Here is a 15,046-nt window from a genome sequence, read left to right as displayed (position 1 = left end):
GTTTATTTGATTATAGGGTCAATGCACATTAATAAACATTACTGTAAAATGTGCCAGAATTAGCCAAGAATGGCTATTTTTCATCTGTAGACCCCTTACAGGTTGTTAAAAAGTCACACCTAAAATAGAAGCACAGCATTAAAGGGTCACGAAACACCAAAACACATTTTTTGAGCTGTTGACAGTCGTATATGTGTCCCACACTGCTAAAAACACTATTAGGACACCTATATTTCACTAAAAAGTGTAAATTGGTTGTTTTTGCGTTATTTCAAGCAAATTCGTACTTCCGATTTGAAACAAATTTTTGAAGCTGCGTCACGGTCATGACATAATAGCGTTGTATTCCAGCGTGCAGACTGGACGTCTGTGCCAGAGTGAGTCTTATTACATCTTACAGTGTGATGCATTAATGCATGAGTAAGGCTTGGTTCAAACCAATCAGCGCGCTCTATTGTGCAACTTCATTAATATTCATTACTGTCACCGTGTTTACGCCACAGAGACGCCACGTTGTGTTGGCAAAACAAGCGTGAAGTGTTGCTTTTATAGTTTACTGCCGTTAAGTTTCGTTTTCATTTTCTCTCTGTGAGAGCTCAGACTCACGTGTGGATTAACAGTGTACGCGACGCGCGACAACAATAACTTACGTGTCTAAGGAGGATTATTGTTTACCTGAGAGCTGTTCTCATCTGCAAACGCTGAAATCTGGATTCGCTTGTAGTATTCTCTTCATAAAGACGCGGCTCTAGTTGCTGGTGATTGTCCTGTCTCTACAGATTTGGTAAGTGAGCGACCAGCGCTCTTTGTTTATTCAGTTTGTCCGTATCGAATTAAGTTAACTATTGCACTGAGTGCAGACATGTTAGCACCGCATTTTGTGACCGGAATAACACACGCGGCTTTCTGAAGCTACCTGCCGAGTGCATCTAAGTTTCCGGGAAATGCAGAGTTTTTTTTTCTCTCATTCGCCGTGCGGTATCAAACATTGCATGAAAAATACTCGCTTAGAGCAGTTTCTCGAATCAAATATCTTGTTTGTCGCGAGGGGCATGAATGAATTCCCTGAATGAAAGAGCCAAACTGCAGTTTAAGTCCAACATTTAATAATTTGGCAAATAATTCGACTACAGATGTCCATGTAGGTTACACACCATCACTTTCTCCTGTGTGTATTTTGACTGAAACTGGCGCGTGCCCAAATAGACACTCCCACACCCTCCCACTCTAGTTCCTCCGACACTCCCCCCTAAACAGAGCTGGACACGCCCACTTTTCTGACTTTTTCCAAAGTAGAGGTGTGAAAACACCCTGCTGAAACGAGGGGGTTTCATGGCCCTTTAAACATTAAATACACTTTCATATATAAAATAAAATTAAAAAGTAAAAGAGCAAGAACAGACTGATGGCAGCAGAAGAGGACAAAAAGCCAAAGACAAACAGTACAAATGTGTCAAGAATACAGTACTAATGCTGACAATGCTGATTTGTCAATAACCAATTTTTAACATGAGACTGAAAAGAACAAAAAGTGCACGTTCTTCTAATTGTTGGTGGGATGGAGTTCCATTCCTTAGCAGCTTTCACTGAAAATACTGACTGACTGAGTTTTTTTGAGAGGAATAATGCAGTCCCCTCTTTCACCACCTCTAGTAATTAGGTGAGCAGTCGTTCTAATATTCACAAACTGATTTAGTGGTGAAGTGGGGTTATGTAAAGTCTTAAACATTAAACAGATATGTACATATTTTGACAGTGTAGATTTGATTTGATTTTGATTTTGGTCAACAAATAATACCGCGTCGCCATTCATCCCCTCACTCTTGTCTTGAATGAACAGGTGTCATATTGCACAGCCCTAGATGAACCATTATTCTAACGTTTAATAATTTCTAATATGTCTATTCACATCATTATTGCCTAGATATATTATAGTTTAACTTCTTATTGTATCCTGCATCCCTGTCACATTGAAACTAGGTGGTTTATAGATGTAACTCATGGTTTGATGTTGTTTCAGATCTATGAGGTTCAGCCAGTGGTGTCCAAGGCTTTCCAGATGAATGAAATGGTCCCTTTCCCTCGTCTGCTGTCTATGGTGTTGGTCACGTCTCTTCCTCCAGTGTGCAATAAAGTCTTCTTCACTCAAGGTCTTAATGTAAGCGATAGATTCAACTCGACTGATATTGAAAATGATACCATTTTTAGACTAATTAACTAATATTAGAGGAGCAACAAACTCACTTTGCCTCAGCACCGTGCAGTCTTTGTGGTGCCGTTTTAAGGTGTCACAAACAGTAAAAAAATGCATATTTAGGACAAAACTGTATGACTATTTATATTATAACCTTTTAATATAACTATTAAAATGGTAATTAATCAATATTAAAATCCCAATACTTATTTTTTGACTTGATATTTGATTTATATATATTTTTTATTATCAGCCAAAAGAGAAAAGCTGCGTCCCAAATGGCACACTACACACTATGCACTATGTACTTATGCATTTACACACTCAACAGGATAGTATATGTATGTAGTGTCGTCTCAAATGGAGCACTAATGTTTTTTTACTAAGCGGAAATTTAAACCGTTTCCCTAATGCCATTTGACTGTTGCCAAATCAGTGAAATAAACGACCGAATTATCAAATAATACCTGCCGTAAGTATTGCCGCATTCACCATTGGGAGGCGCTATTATCACTCTCGTAGGAGAATTTTGCTTTCACCATCCAAAACAAATAGTTATCCAACATGTGCATCCGATAGCTCCGCCCCTTCCACTACGTGAGCAAACCTGCGGTCGTTGAGTGCGTAAAGTGTCCATCATTACACACTTCATTTTAGTGGCTGAATGAGTGCATCATCCGGGTAATTAAAGTGCACTAATTATTTTTAGAGTTTTCAGTGTGAACGCACCACGTACACTATTTATACTACAAAATGGCGTAGAATAGTGCATAAGTATGCGATTTGGGACGCTGCTAAATATAGTCGAATATGAGCTGAAAAAAAACAGCAGTGTTCAGCATGCTGGTTTCACCAGCCATTGTTACTGTGCGGTTTGAAAGTAGCTTTCAAACCTAATGCAGAAAGCATTGCGCTATGAAACCCATTCATTTCAATGGCTTGCGTCATGTAAGGGAGATGTGTTACCAGCTATCGACCTGCTTGCACATGCACCATGTTCAAAGTTCAAAATAGCTAAATATTCCACTCTTTAAAGTATGAACCACAGTATACTTGTTTTTCCTTTTTGCTCTGTGTTCTCATGACAATGCTGGTAAAATGACACCTCTCAACTTGTTCACTGTAAATAAAATGTGGTTATTTTATTGGCTTGTTTTTTTTTAAATCAAAGTTATTGCGTTCAATTTAAAGTGTTACAAAATTGCATTTTATGATTTAATTAAATTAATAAATTGATTTAATAAATTATTAAGCATTTTTGGTTGTAGTATTTGTGGCCAAGTGCATTCGGAAATTTAGATTTCAGTTTTGGCCCAGAATTTTTAATTCAATGCAATCTTAGCCTGGATCATTACAATCAATGTCAGCTCACTGATATTTGGACATTTTAAAGTCACAAAAAGTAATTGAAACATTCAATTGTGCACTTTATTTGTCAATAGTCATTCCTTTGCTTATTGTTTTGAAACATTTTTTGGTCCCCTAATAGGTACACAGCTTGGTGGTCCAGCACACAACACTTTCGCTTCTGGCGTTCATTCTCAAGCGAGCTCAGCAGAATATTGAATACTGTCTGGACAGAACAGTCTGGGAGACCTCAGATATTTACAGCCCTGCTATGATGGAGGAGTTTGTGCAGCTTTACAGAGAGGCGCTGAGCAAGGTGAGAATGATATGTAAATGAAAAGAACGGAGAGCTTTTATTTTCATTAAGGTCTACATGAATTGGAAGTTGCTGAGGCTTTTTTAGTATGTTGATGTACTTTCTACTGAAACGTAATATCGAGTAGGGGCGGGGCTTTTACTATTGCACATCATTTCAGCAAAAGGGACGTCACCAGAGAAGGACCGCCACTCCAAACGTGGAAACAAATTGTCAGACTTTGAAGATTACCAAAACAAACATTATTTTCAGTGCTTTTACATTTTTACTTTTCAAGTGGCTACATTTCACATTACATGATGAGAACGCTTTAAAGGGTCACGAAACACCAAAACACATTTTTTGAGCTGTTGACAGTCGTATATGTGTCCCACACTGCTAAAAACACTATTAGGACACCTATATTTCACTAAAAAGTGTAAATTGGTTGTTTTTGCGTTATTTCAAGCAAATTCGTACTTCCTGTTTGAAACAAATTTTTGAAGCTGCGTCACGGTCATAACATAATAGCGTGTATTCCAGCGTGCAGACTGGACGTATGTGCCTGAGTGAGTCTTATTACGTCTTACAGTGTGAAACATTAATGCGTGAGTAAGGCTTGGTTCAAACCAATCAGCGCGCTCTACTTTGCAACTTCATTAATATTCATTTGTGTCACCGTGTTTACACCACAAAGACGCCACGTTGTGCTAGCAAAACAAGCGTGTAGTGTTGCTTTTATAGTTTGCTGCCGTTAAGTTTCGTTTTCATTTTCTCTCTGTGAGAGCTTATCTGGATCACGTGTGGATTACAGTGTACGCGACGCTCGACAACAATAACTTACGTGTCTAAGGGAGATTATTGTTTACCTGAGAGCTGTTCTCATCTGCAAACGCTGAAATCTGGATTCGCTTGTAGTCTTCTCTCCATATAGACGCGGCTCTAGTTGCTGGTGATTGTTCTGTCTCTACAGATTTGGTAAGTGAGCGACCAGTGCTCTTTGTTTATTCAGTTTATTCGTATCGAATTAAGTTAACTATTGCACTGAGTGCAGAAATGTTAGCACCGCATTTAGTGACCGGAATAACACACGCGGCTTTCTGACGCTACCTGCCGTGTGCATCTAAGTTTCTGGGAAATGCGGAGGTTTTTTTTCTCTCATTCGCCGTGCGGTATCAAACATTGCATGAAAAATACACGCTTAGAGCAGATCCTCGAATCAAATATCTCGTTTGTCGCGACCCTGAATGAAAGAGCCAAACTGCAGTTAAAGTCCAACATTTAATAATTTGGCAAATAATTCAACTACAGATGTCCATGTAGGTTAAACACCATCACTTTCTCCTGTCTGTGTGGGAGTGTATTTTGACTCTGAAACTCGCGCGTGCACAAATAGACACTCCCACACCATCCCACTTTAGTTCCTCCGACACTCCCCCCTAAACAGAGCTGGACACGCCCACTTTTCTGACTTTTTCCAAAGTAGAGGTGTGAAAACACACTGCTGAAACGAGGGGGTTTCATGGCCCTTTAACCTTTGTGCAGTTGAATGAAGAAATGATCAATATTTCTTTTTGTTTTTTTTTTGTGCCACAGATTCTGCCAGACATGGTGTCCATTGTTTCCATCTGGCAGTTGCACTCAAAGGAGAAAGAAGATGCTGCGAAGATGAAGAACAGAAAACAAAAACAGAGCCAAGAACACTGTAATCTCTTTGATTAGTTAAAGGGAGAGTTCACCTGAAAATTGAAATATATTTCAGACCTTTGAGTTTCTTTATTATGTTGAACACGAAAGACGATATTTTGATTAAAGCTGAAAACCTGTAATCATTCACATCTGTCCTAAGAATAACAAATAATATGGAATTCAGCGGTTACAGGTTTTCAGCTGTCTTGAAAGCAGTGTGTCCGCTGGTCCTTAAAATGTCTTAAATTCCAAAAACAAAATTTTAGGCCTTAAGTTTTAAATTCACTGAAATATTGTGTTTTAGGTCTTCAGTCATTTTAAACAGATCTTAATTTTGCTTTGTCCAAGGAAAGCTATTTAATCTGCCTAACGTTCACCCAATCACCACCAATACAGCTTGATTAAACCTTACTTTTTATATATTTAAGTTGTTTTTTGAAAAGATAAACAATTTACAACAGCTGTTAGACGCAGTGGTGGAGTGGGTAGCACGTTCGCCTCACAGCATGAAGGTCGCTGGTTGGAGCCTCGGCTCAGTTGGCATTTCTGTGTGAAGTTTGCATGTTCTCCCTGCGTTCGCGTGGGTTTCCTCCGGGTGCTCCGGTTTCCCCCACAGTCCAAAGACATGCGGTACAGGTGAATTGGGTAGGCTAAATTGTCCGTAGTGTATGAGTGTGTGTGTGAATGTGAATGTGTGGATGTTTTCGAGAGATGGGTTGCAGCTGGAAGGGCATCCGCTGCGTAAAAACTTGCTGGATAAGTTGGAGGTTCATTCCGCTGTGGCGACCCTGGATTAATAAAGGGACTAAGCCGACAAGAAAATGAACGAATGAATGAATGTTAGACATTTTTACAGAAAAATCCTCAAATTGAATCCAAATTGAAGCAATTCACAATTTCTCATGGTAATTCCAGGCCATTAGAAATAATTATTTGTGTTAACCCTGTATAAGGCTAAAATGTAATTCTTTATGGTGCAGAAGGGTCTTAAAGTCTATAATGTGACTTGATTAAACCTGCAGAATCCCTGTGAAAGTATCTTCTTTTGTGTTCAACAGAAAAAAGAATCTCATAGAGGTTTGGAACTTGTGAAGCGTGAACTTGTGAAGCGTGATTTTTAGTTGAACCATCCATTTAAATAATTTCATAACCATCCTTTTGTTGATGTTAAAATACTAAAATCTATTGTGCTTTTTCTCTTAAAGCACAACAGGATGATCCACACCTCATCCTGGTCAAAGCTCTGCTTCTTCAAGTCATGTGTTTATATCAGAAAGTGGTTCCTCACCTTGTCACCCAGAGCAGATTCGACTTCAGCAAACTTCTGAAAGGTAGAACAAGCATTAAGACTGAAAACCGATTCAGCAAATTACCTTCTGACCTGGGCAAGGCTAAGCGAATCACTGAAATATTTGCAGGTATTGTGACGGAGAGTGGGATGACACAGGAAGTTCCTCCAGTTTTGCAGTACCAGATTCTACAACTGGCTCTTGAACTTCCTGCAAGCAAATTCTCCTGGTTTCGTGTTCAGGTAAAAACCTTTTCCTTTTTTGAGTCGTGTGTTTGTTTTTCAGATTGACGTAAGCACATCTGTATTTTGCTAATTACCAACAATAGCCGCGTTTCCACTATCGCGCCTAAAGCGAGCGAGCCAGGGCGAGCCAAGGCCAGTGGCGTTTCCACTGTCACTTCCGGGGCCTAATCGGGCCAAAGCGGGGCTTTCTCGGGGCCAACGGCCAGCCTTTTTCGGCCCGCCGAATACCTTGGGCCAAGGAGGGCCAGCCGGGGCTTCGGGGCGGAGTGAAAGGAGAGGCGGGCACAGTTTTCCGATCGCACTCGAGTACATGCGCCAAACAAATAAACAAATAAGGGAAATAAAACATCTGGAACAAATTATAGGCTGGGGTCTTTTTTGCATATGATCGCCCTTAAGTTTCTCTTTTAAATGTAAGGCTGTTGCATAAAATGATCTTTCTTTGCTGCATCTTTGATGTTTCAATAACGCATAATAATCTGTACACCATATTAAAGACACAGCAGACAGTAAAGGTTTTTAAGAGGTTTTGTCAAGTTTAATACTGTGTGTGTTTTTGTGCGTTTAGATGCCTGTGTATGTGTGTGAGACCGAGGAAAAGAGCGCTCCATTCATAGCTCTGTTGATGCCGCGAGCGGCTTTTTTCTTTTATTTTTATTGTTTTAATTTATTTTGGAGATAATACACTATATGAATACAACAGTAGGACATTAAACTTTACAAATTTCATGTCCACTTTTGTAGGCTCAAAACAATAGTGTCATATCTAGATAAAATAGCCCTATATTGAAATAATTTAAAGAATTACAAATATTAGATAGGCCTATAATAAAATCACATTAAATAAATAAACCAATATAAAACTAACAAAAGCTATAGCTATAACAATTAGGTACTATATCAAACTGTTTCAAATTTATATTAAACTTTCATTTTTCAAAAGCCTCTTTGAAAAAAAGATTTTAGATATTTTCTAAAAAAAATAAAAATAAATAAACACCGGAAAATGTTTTAAATATTATTTATAAAGTATTTGGATACGATGAAATTAATCAAATCATGCAAACAGAGCATTTTCGGGGTGAGTGAACGCAGAAACTAGGCGACCTTTTTTCTGTCTGCAGCCGCGCAGCACTTTTTTGACGGGGGAAACTGCAAGTTCAAAATGTGTTCTGTGTCCTCAAACAAGTGTGTATGTTTTTATATGACGTGGTAAAATTAAAAAAGGACATTTTAAATACATAAAGAGCTTTATTAGTGCATAGCTGCTGAGCGCAACGAAATATAGGCTATATTTTATTACGTGCTGCTCTTATGTGCTGAAACACTGAACACTTTCCTTTACTTAAGATATAATAAGCAACATCTTTAAATAAAGGGAATCACCTATTAAGAGTCATAAAGCCTATAGGGGGAAAAATCATGTTTCAGTTCTCTCCGGAGCATTTGGGATGAATGTTGGACAGATTCTGTCTAGATGATGTTATAAAAAACATTTTATATCGAGTTATTAACGGAGAATTTTATATATGTGGTGTTATATTATGGATGTGTGCGCTCCTTGCGCTCCGGGTCCCTCCGTTGGTGGCGAGACCACTGGATTTCGATGCCAGTCGGTCGGCGAGTAAATGAATATGATGAATGAAAACACACAGGCATGTGCGTATAGACATGCGTTGTACTGCTGTACAGTAACGTGTCATTTGTTTGTTTTGGTTGTCCTATTTTAATAGTTTCGTGATTATGTGATGATGTGCTTTATCTGCATGATTCTCGCTGAAGTGGGCGGTTTGAGTGACGTTCGATTCGGGGGATGTTCTGGGGGCGGGGTTTGCGTGACGCGCTGCCAGCTACTAGCCCCACAGTGGAAACGCGACATGATTTCGGCCTCACTGCTCAACCTCCCGGGCGATTGGCCCGGCCTGGCCCGATATAAGCCCTGGCTCGCACTGGCCTGATAGTGGAAATGCGGCTAATGTGTGGGTGCTCATTTAGATGAACGGGTTTTAGAGCAAGCTTGTGTGCGAATGCGTGTGTTGTAAATTATCAGATGAGAAGTTTTCATGAGAAGTTCAATTGTGCCTATGAAAATTGCATTTTTTCCTTCTTTTCCTTTATACACAGGAGATGGCAAATCCAGATTTTGAAAAAGGAGAGAAATCTGTCATCTATTTGTTACTCAAGATGTTTGTAAGTAGTAACAATAGTTACTTGAAGACCTCAAGCAGGATGCTGGTTCTAAAGGTGAGTTTAATTCACCTAACAACAGAAACATGCTTGTTTTTTTCTCCAGCCTTTTTAAAAATGCTATTAAATGTGAAAATAAAGAAAAATGCCACAAGATTTCAGAAAATATTTAGAGCAAGACTTTTCCTAAGATTAAGGGCCCTATCATACACCCGGCGCAAGTCACGGCGCAATACTCTTTTGCTACTTTTAGCTCTGCGCAAGGGTTGCGCCACGCAGTTTAAATAGCAAATGCATTCGCGCTCAAATGTACGCCCATAGGTGTTCTGGTGTAAAAAAGCAGGCGTGTTTTGGCGCATTGCTATTTTGAGAAACTGGAAATAGTCTGATCTTTAGACCAGAACAAAGTCAGACTATTGTCTGGCGCAAAGTGCGCCTGGCTTACACACTACACACAAGATGCAGAGCAATACGCAAATATCTTTACAAATGAAAAAGATATAATATATTAAGGATATATACAGTATATAAAAATAAATGATTAAAATATTACAAAACATATTAATTTCTAGCTTACATGAAGATTTAAAAACCGATGCCTTCATACTTTCTTCATCTCGAGAGGCTTTTTCAGTTAATTCAATTTGCTTTTGTATAATGTTATTATTATTAGCAGTATTATTTATTATATGCATATTTATATTTGTTTTATTAAAAACAAGCTTAGATTTGTCCACCTGTCAGGTTTTAGACCATATGGGGCATGGCAGGTGTATTTGGAAATAACTCAGTATTTTGACCAGACTTGGTCATTATTATTCATTTATTTGTTTGCTGGAAATTAGAACTGAATTTAGAAATAGTTTTTAAACAAATCTTTGCGCTTAACAAACGAAATTAATTATTTATAGGCTAATTGATGTCTGTGCGGTAAGGTTTCCCTATCCACGAGAGCAAAAGAGAAAGTGAACTTACTTTACTTCAAAACGCGCTTATGGCTCGACGCAGCTGGGTCTTAAAGGGAATGGGAGATGAGACTCTAATTGGTTTATTCTCAAAACACACCTATAACTCATTTAGAAAATAAACTCAACCCTTTTAGACCATGCGCCATGGCGCAAAGCGGATTTTCCCGTCCTTAAATTAGCAAAAATGCGTTCTGACACGCCCTGAAAGCATTTGCACCCTGCGTTTTGCGCTCTGCGCATGGACCGTCAAAATAGAGCCCTAAATCTTAACAGTTTTCATTAACAGTTTAAACAATTATATTTACGTTAACAAAGTCACACAAGTGGCAATTTCACATCAGTCACATCTAAGGGTGCCACGATTTCGATTTTAAATCGAAATCGATTGAAATTCATGTTCAATTTCGATTATCAAATCAAAAAATAGAATCATCGATGCTGCCACGCCCCCATGCCACGTCAGCTTGGCTTGCCAAGTGGAAAAAAAATACGCTTGTTGAAGTGCTTCTTGAACTGTAGACGCAGGAGACCCGTCGATAGAGCTTAAACCCTCTCCTCTTTCAATGAAGTTGCCGGTGTGAAAGTATTTTGGATTTATGTTGACAACATTCGTGTTGTCGAAAAAAACACAGTTTGCAAGCTCTGCTATGTAAGTATTAGGGTTGGGCCGATAGACAACTCCGGCATCGCGATCACCCGCCCCCATTGCAAATCCGCTTGCGAAAAATACACACTCAGGCCCTGCTTACAGCATCAGGTCTTAGTTTTTAAATGGCATTTTATAAAAAATTTACAGAAAAAAGTGATTGACAGGTGGCAATTATGTGTGTAGCTTATCTTTATTCATTTACTGTATGATTTCTTTATGATTTTGTTTAATTTTTCTTTTTTAAATTGAATATCAAATCGAACCGTGACTTTAGAATCGAAAATGTAATCGAATCGAGGATTTGGAGGATGGTGACACTCTTAGTCAGATCCATGACAGAGAGGAGTCACATCCATAATGAAGCTTTTCCCTCCATAAATGCAAACATGTTAAATAAAATAAAATCAATAATTTTTGTTCTGTAGAGAGCCAACTCTCATCCTTTTGATTGGCATTATTTATTATGGATTGTGCGACGAAGCATGTTGTGGACTGCAAGCTCGCTAGCTTTTTTGGTTACATCCATAACGCATGTTTATTTTGCTCATTTAATATTTACAGATTGATATTTTTTTCTGATTTCATAACTCTGTGGTTAGTTGTTTTGGAAAATATAAACAGATGTTTCAATATAATATAATATATAATATATACCAGCACATTTACTTTGAAAACAAAACAAATCCTGTGATGTGATATCTTGACCTCTGCTTTTCAGGTGTTGAGGGACAGTGGTGTATTTGAGCACACGTGGAAGGAGCTGGCGTTATGGCTGGATCATCTGACGACGTTGGGTCTGTCCCAGCAGGAGACCGTCATACAGTTTCTAGACCATGTACTGGATTTTGACCACTTGCATATGGTTTTACTGGGCATTTGTCATTTTAGTCTGTCCAACAACATTCCTTACTGACAGTTTTTCAGCAAGGAGAATATTTAGGAAGAACTTGTTTATTCTAATAGGAAATTTTATACATTTTCAAGTGTAAAATGTTTAAAATGGCATTTACAAAAACTTTTTTAAAAGGGGGAAAGAGTAAAAAAAAATTAAGCCAAGACCCTATAGGCAAACCATTTAGTTTTTTTACATTTTAGGCTAATTTGTGTTTGCTAATTTGCTGTTTTTTCCCCAAATGAACAGATCTGAATAGATTCCATCACATGATATAATTTCAGAATTGCATGTTTTAATCCTGTGGTGGAAACAAAGTTCCAAAATTCTGGCAACCACAGCTGCAATTTTTATTGTAAATAATTTAATGATTAACAAAATTATCAATCATAAGGTTTTAGAAAACATTTGAAAATCTTGTTTGTCTGCTGTGTTTTGATTGCAAAACAAACAAACAAACAAAAAAACTAAAAGACTGTCGTTGCCAGATTTTTACCATTAAATATATGGCTGAAACCGTGACAAAATTTACAGTAAACTACTGTTCTTTCATTTATAGTTTTAGGAAACGTGAAAAATCTGTTAATCTGTTGTGTCTCGCACTGCAAAAAATGAAAGAAAAACACTAAGGGCTCTATTTTGACGGTCCATGCGCAGAGCGCAAAACGCAGGGTGCAAACGCTTTCAAGGCGTGTTAGAACGCATTTTTGCTAATTTACGGACAGGAAAATCCGCTTTGTGCCAAGGCGCATGGGCTAAAGGGGTTGAGTTTATTTTCGTAATGAGTTATAGGTGTGTTTTGAGAATAAACCAATTAGAGTTTCATCTCACATTTGCTATTTACAGGACGTAAAGTAAGTCTAAGTGGAAAAAATGAGCATTTCACAAGCAAACAGTTAACAGTTTTTAGTTAACAGTTTTCAGTTAACAGAGCATCTACTGCGTGAGAATGAGAGATAAATTAACTACTTTCACTTTCGCTCTTGGATAGGGAAACCTTCACGCACAGACATCAATTAGCCTATAAATAATTAATTGCGTTTGTTAAGCGCAAAGATTTGTTTCAAGACTATTTCTAAATTCAGTTTTAATTTCCAGCAAACGAATAAATGAACAATAATGACCAAGTCTGGTCAAAATACTGAGTTATTTCCAAATACACCTGCCATGCCCCATATGGTCTAAAACCTGACAGGTGGGCAAATCTAAGCTTGTTTTTAATAAAACAAATATAAATATGGATATAATAAATAATACTGCTAATAATAATAACATTATACAAAAGCAAATTGTTATGAATGAACTGAAAAAGCCTCCCGAGATGAAGAAGACATAAAAGCAGTGATTTTTCATATTTATGTAGGCTAGAAAATAATGTGTTTTGTAATATTTTAATCCTTTATATTTATATTCTATATCTATTCTTATTATATCCTATATATATCCTTAATATTTAAATTTTTTCATATGTAAAGATATTTGCCTATTGCTCTCTTGTGCGTATTAAGCAGTGCGTTAGCAAGGCCGCAACTCTGCGCCGGAGTTTAGACCGGGTTTGTTTTGGTCTAATGAAAAATCTATTTTAGTTTCTCAAAATAGCAACGCGCCAGCAGTGCGCTTCAGAACGCCTTCCTTTTTAGACCAGAACGCCTATGGGCGCACATATGAGCGCTAATGCATTTGCTATTTAACAGCGTAGCGCAACGCCTCAAAACAACTCTTGCGCCAAGCTGAAACTACCAAAAGACTATTGTGCCGCGCCTTGCGCCACACTGCACCGGGTGTATGATAGGGCCCTAAAATTTATGTAAAAAAAAATTATGGTTGCCAGAATTTTGCCAAATTAGAAATATGGTTGAAATCATGACAGAAATTACAGCAAACTACTGTTTCTTTGATTATACAGGTTTAGAAAACATTTGAAAAATGTGTTAAACTGTTGTGTTTTCCTCATGTTCCTTTTGTTAGAAGATGCTTAGTGACGCACATGACACTAAAATAATGCAGTAAACATTTATCAGCATTAGATGCCATTAACATGACACTTCATAGAGGATAAAAAAGTACCAAAAAGAACCATAGTGATGTCGTGTAAAAGTCAATTTATGGTTGTTCTCCGTAAATATTACCCGTTATAACCATTATAACTGTTAACCAGGTAATAGATTTTTACTGTAGCATTTTTACCATTAAAATCATGACCTTATTTTACACTGAACATCTCGGGCACCAGTTTGTATATGCCTACACTGATAAATGTTTTGTGATTTCACCACTGTGTGGCAGGTTTTGACAAGAGTGGTGTGCAACTCACACGTGTACACAGACAAAGCGGCGAGTATGGTCCAAGAGGCGGCAAACCTTCAAGCTAACCTGAGCGGTCAGGACGGAGATGAAGCCAGCATACCCATATCACACATCGATGGTCAGTCATTCTATGCCTTCTCGAATATGGATCTATGTAATCTGTGGTGGGTAGTGGCTCTTTTAACAGCCATAAACTCACCAAGCCACTCAAAACACTCCAATTGGTGCATTGACCAAAAAAAAATCCCAAAAGAAATAAAAGAAAAGTCTGCACTCTCAAACATTAAAAATCAAAAAGACGCCAATGAGCAGCAGTTTACTGAAGTAAAAAAGGCAAACATTTTGTCCAAAAAATGAAAGCCATCTTTAAGGGTCACGAAACACCAAAACACATTTTTTGAGCTGTTGACAGTCGTATATGTGTCCCACACTGCTAAAAACACTATTAGGACACCTATATTTCACTAAAAAGTGTAAATTGATTGTTTTTGCGTTAAGTGTAGGTCTACTAGCACTGTGGCTAGTAGATACGACTAGCCACAGTGGCCGGTAATTAAAAAAAGTTAATGTAAAGCCCTGTGTATGTGTATATGTATGCAAGTATATTGCTGACTTTTTTCCCTGCCCCTGGCATAGTTATAAATGGAGTGTTTTTTTTTTGTCTTTTTTTTTATTCTTAATATTATTTTTAAAATATATATTATTATTTTATTTTCTACTGTTGTACCCTTTGAGTATTTGTATTTATTTATTCTCTGTACTGTTGTTGTCGTTTTTTTCTTGTTGTTTTTCCTTAATGCATGAATATGTAATTATATTGTTTTAATCAGAGAGAAAGAAAACGTGAGCAAAATTGTATTCTATCACCACATTGGAGCAGTTGATGTCTTATGATTCTGTGTATCTGATACTGTGGCTCTCTGACTAACCTACTTCAATAAAAAAACAGAGTTAAACTAAAAACAACCCATATGAAAGACCACC

The 15,046-nt window shown here is 37.7% G+C and overlaps 2 protein-coding genes across 2 annotated transcripts in view; both read left to right on the top strand.

The window, feature by feature from the left end:
* brwd1 (bromodomain and WD repeat domain containing 1) overlaps positions 1-15,046 on the top strand; it is a 1,114,832-nt gene that overhangs the window by 185,078 nt on the left and 914,708 nt on the right. The gene's annotated exons all lie outside the window — the stretch shown is intronic.
* urb1 (URB1 ribosome biogenesis homolog) overlaps positions 1-15,046 on the top strand; it is a 76,125-nt gene that overhangs the window by 12,615 nt on the left and 48,464 nt on the right. The window contains 8 exon segments of the mRNA NM_001326445.1: positions 2,021-2,158; positions 3,684-3,857; positions 5,433-5,541; positions 6,731-6,856; positions 6,944-7,056; positions 9,184-9,303; positions 11,582-11,698; positions 14,042-14,180. Coding sequence (NP_001313374.1) covers positions 2,021-2,158; positions 3,684-3,857; positions 5,433-5,541; positions 6,731-6,856; positions 6,944-7,056; positions 9,184-9,303; positions 11,582-11,698; positions 14,042-14,180 — 1,036 coding nt within the window.

Source organism: Danio rerio, chromosome 15, assembly GCF_049306965.1.
Source record: "Danio rerio strain Tuebingen ecotype United States chromosome 15, GRCz12tu, whole genome shotgun sequence".
Taxonomy (NCBI): Eukaryota; Metazoa; Chordata; class Actinopteri; order Cypriniformes; family Danionidae; genus Danio; species Danio rerio.
This window is presented reverse-complemented; position numbering and strand designations above follow the sequence as displayed.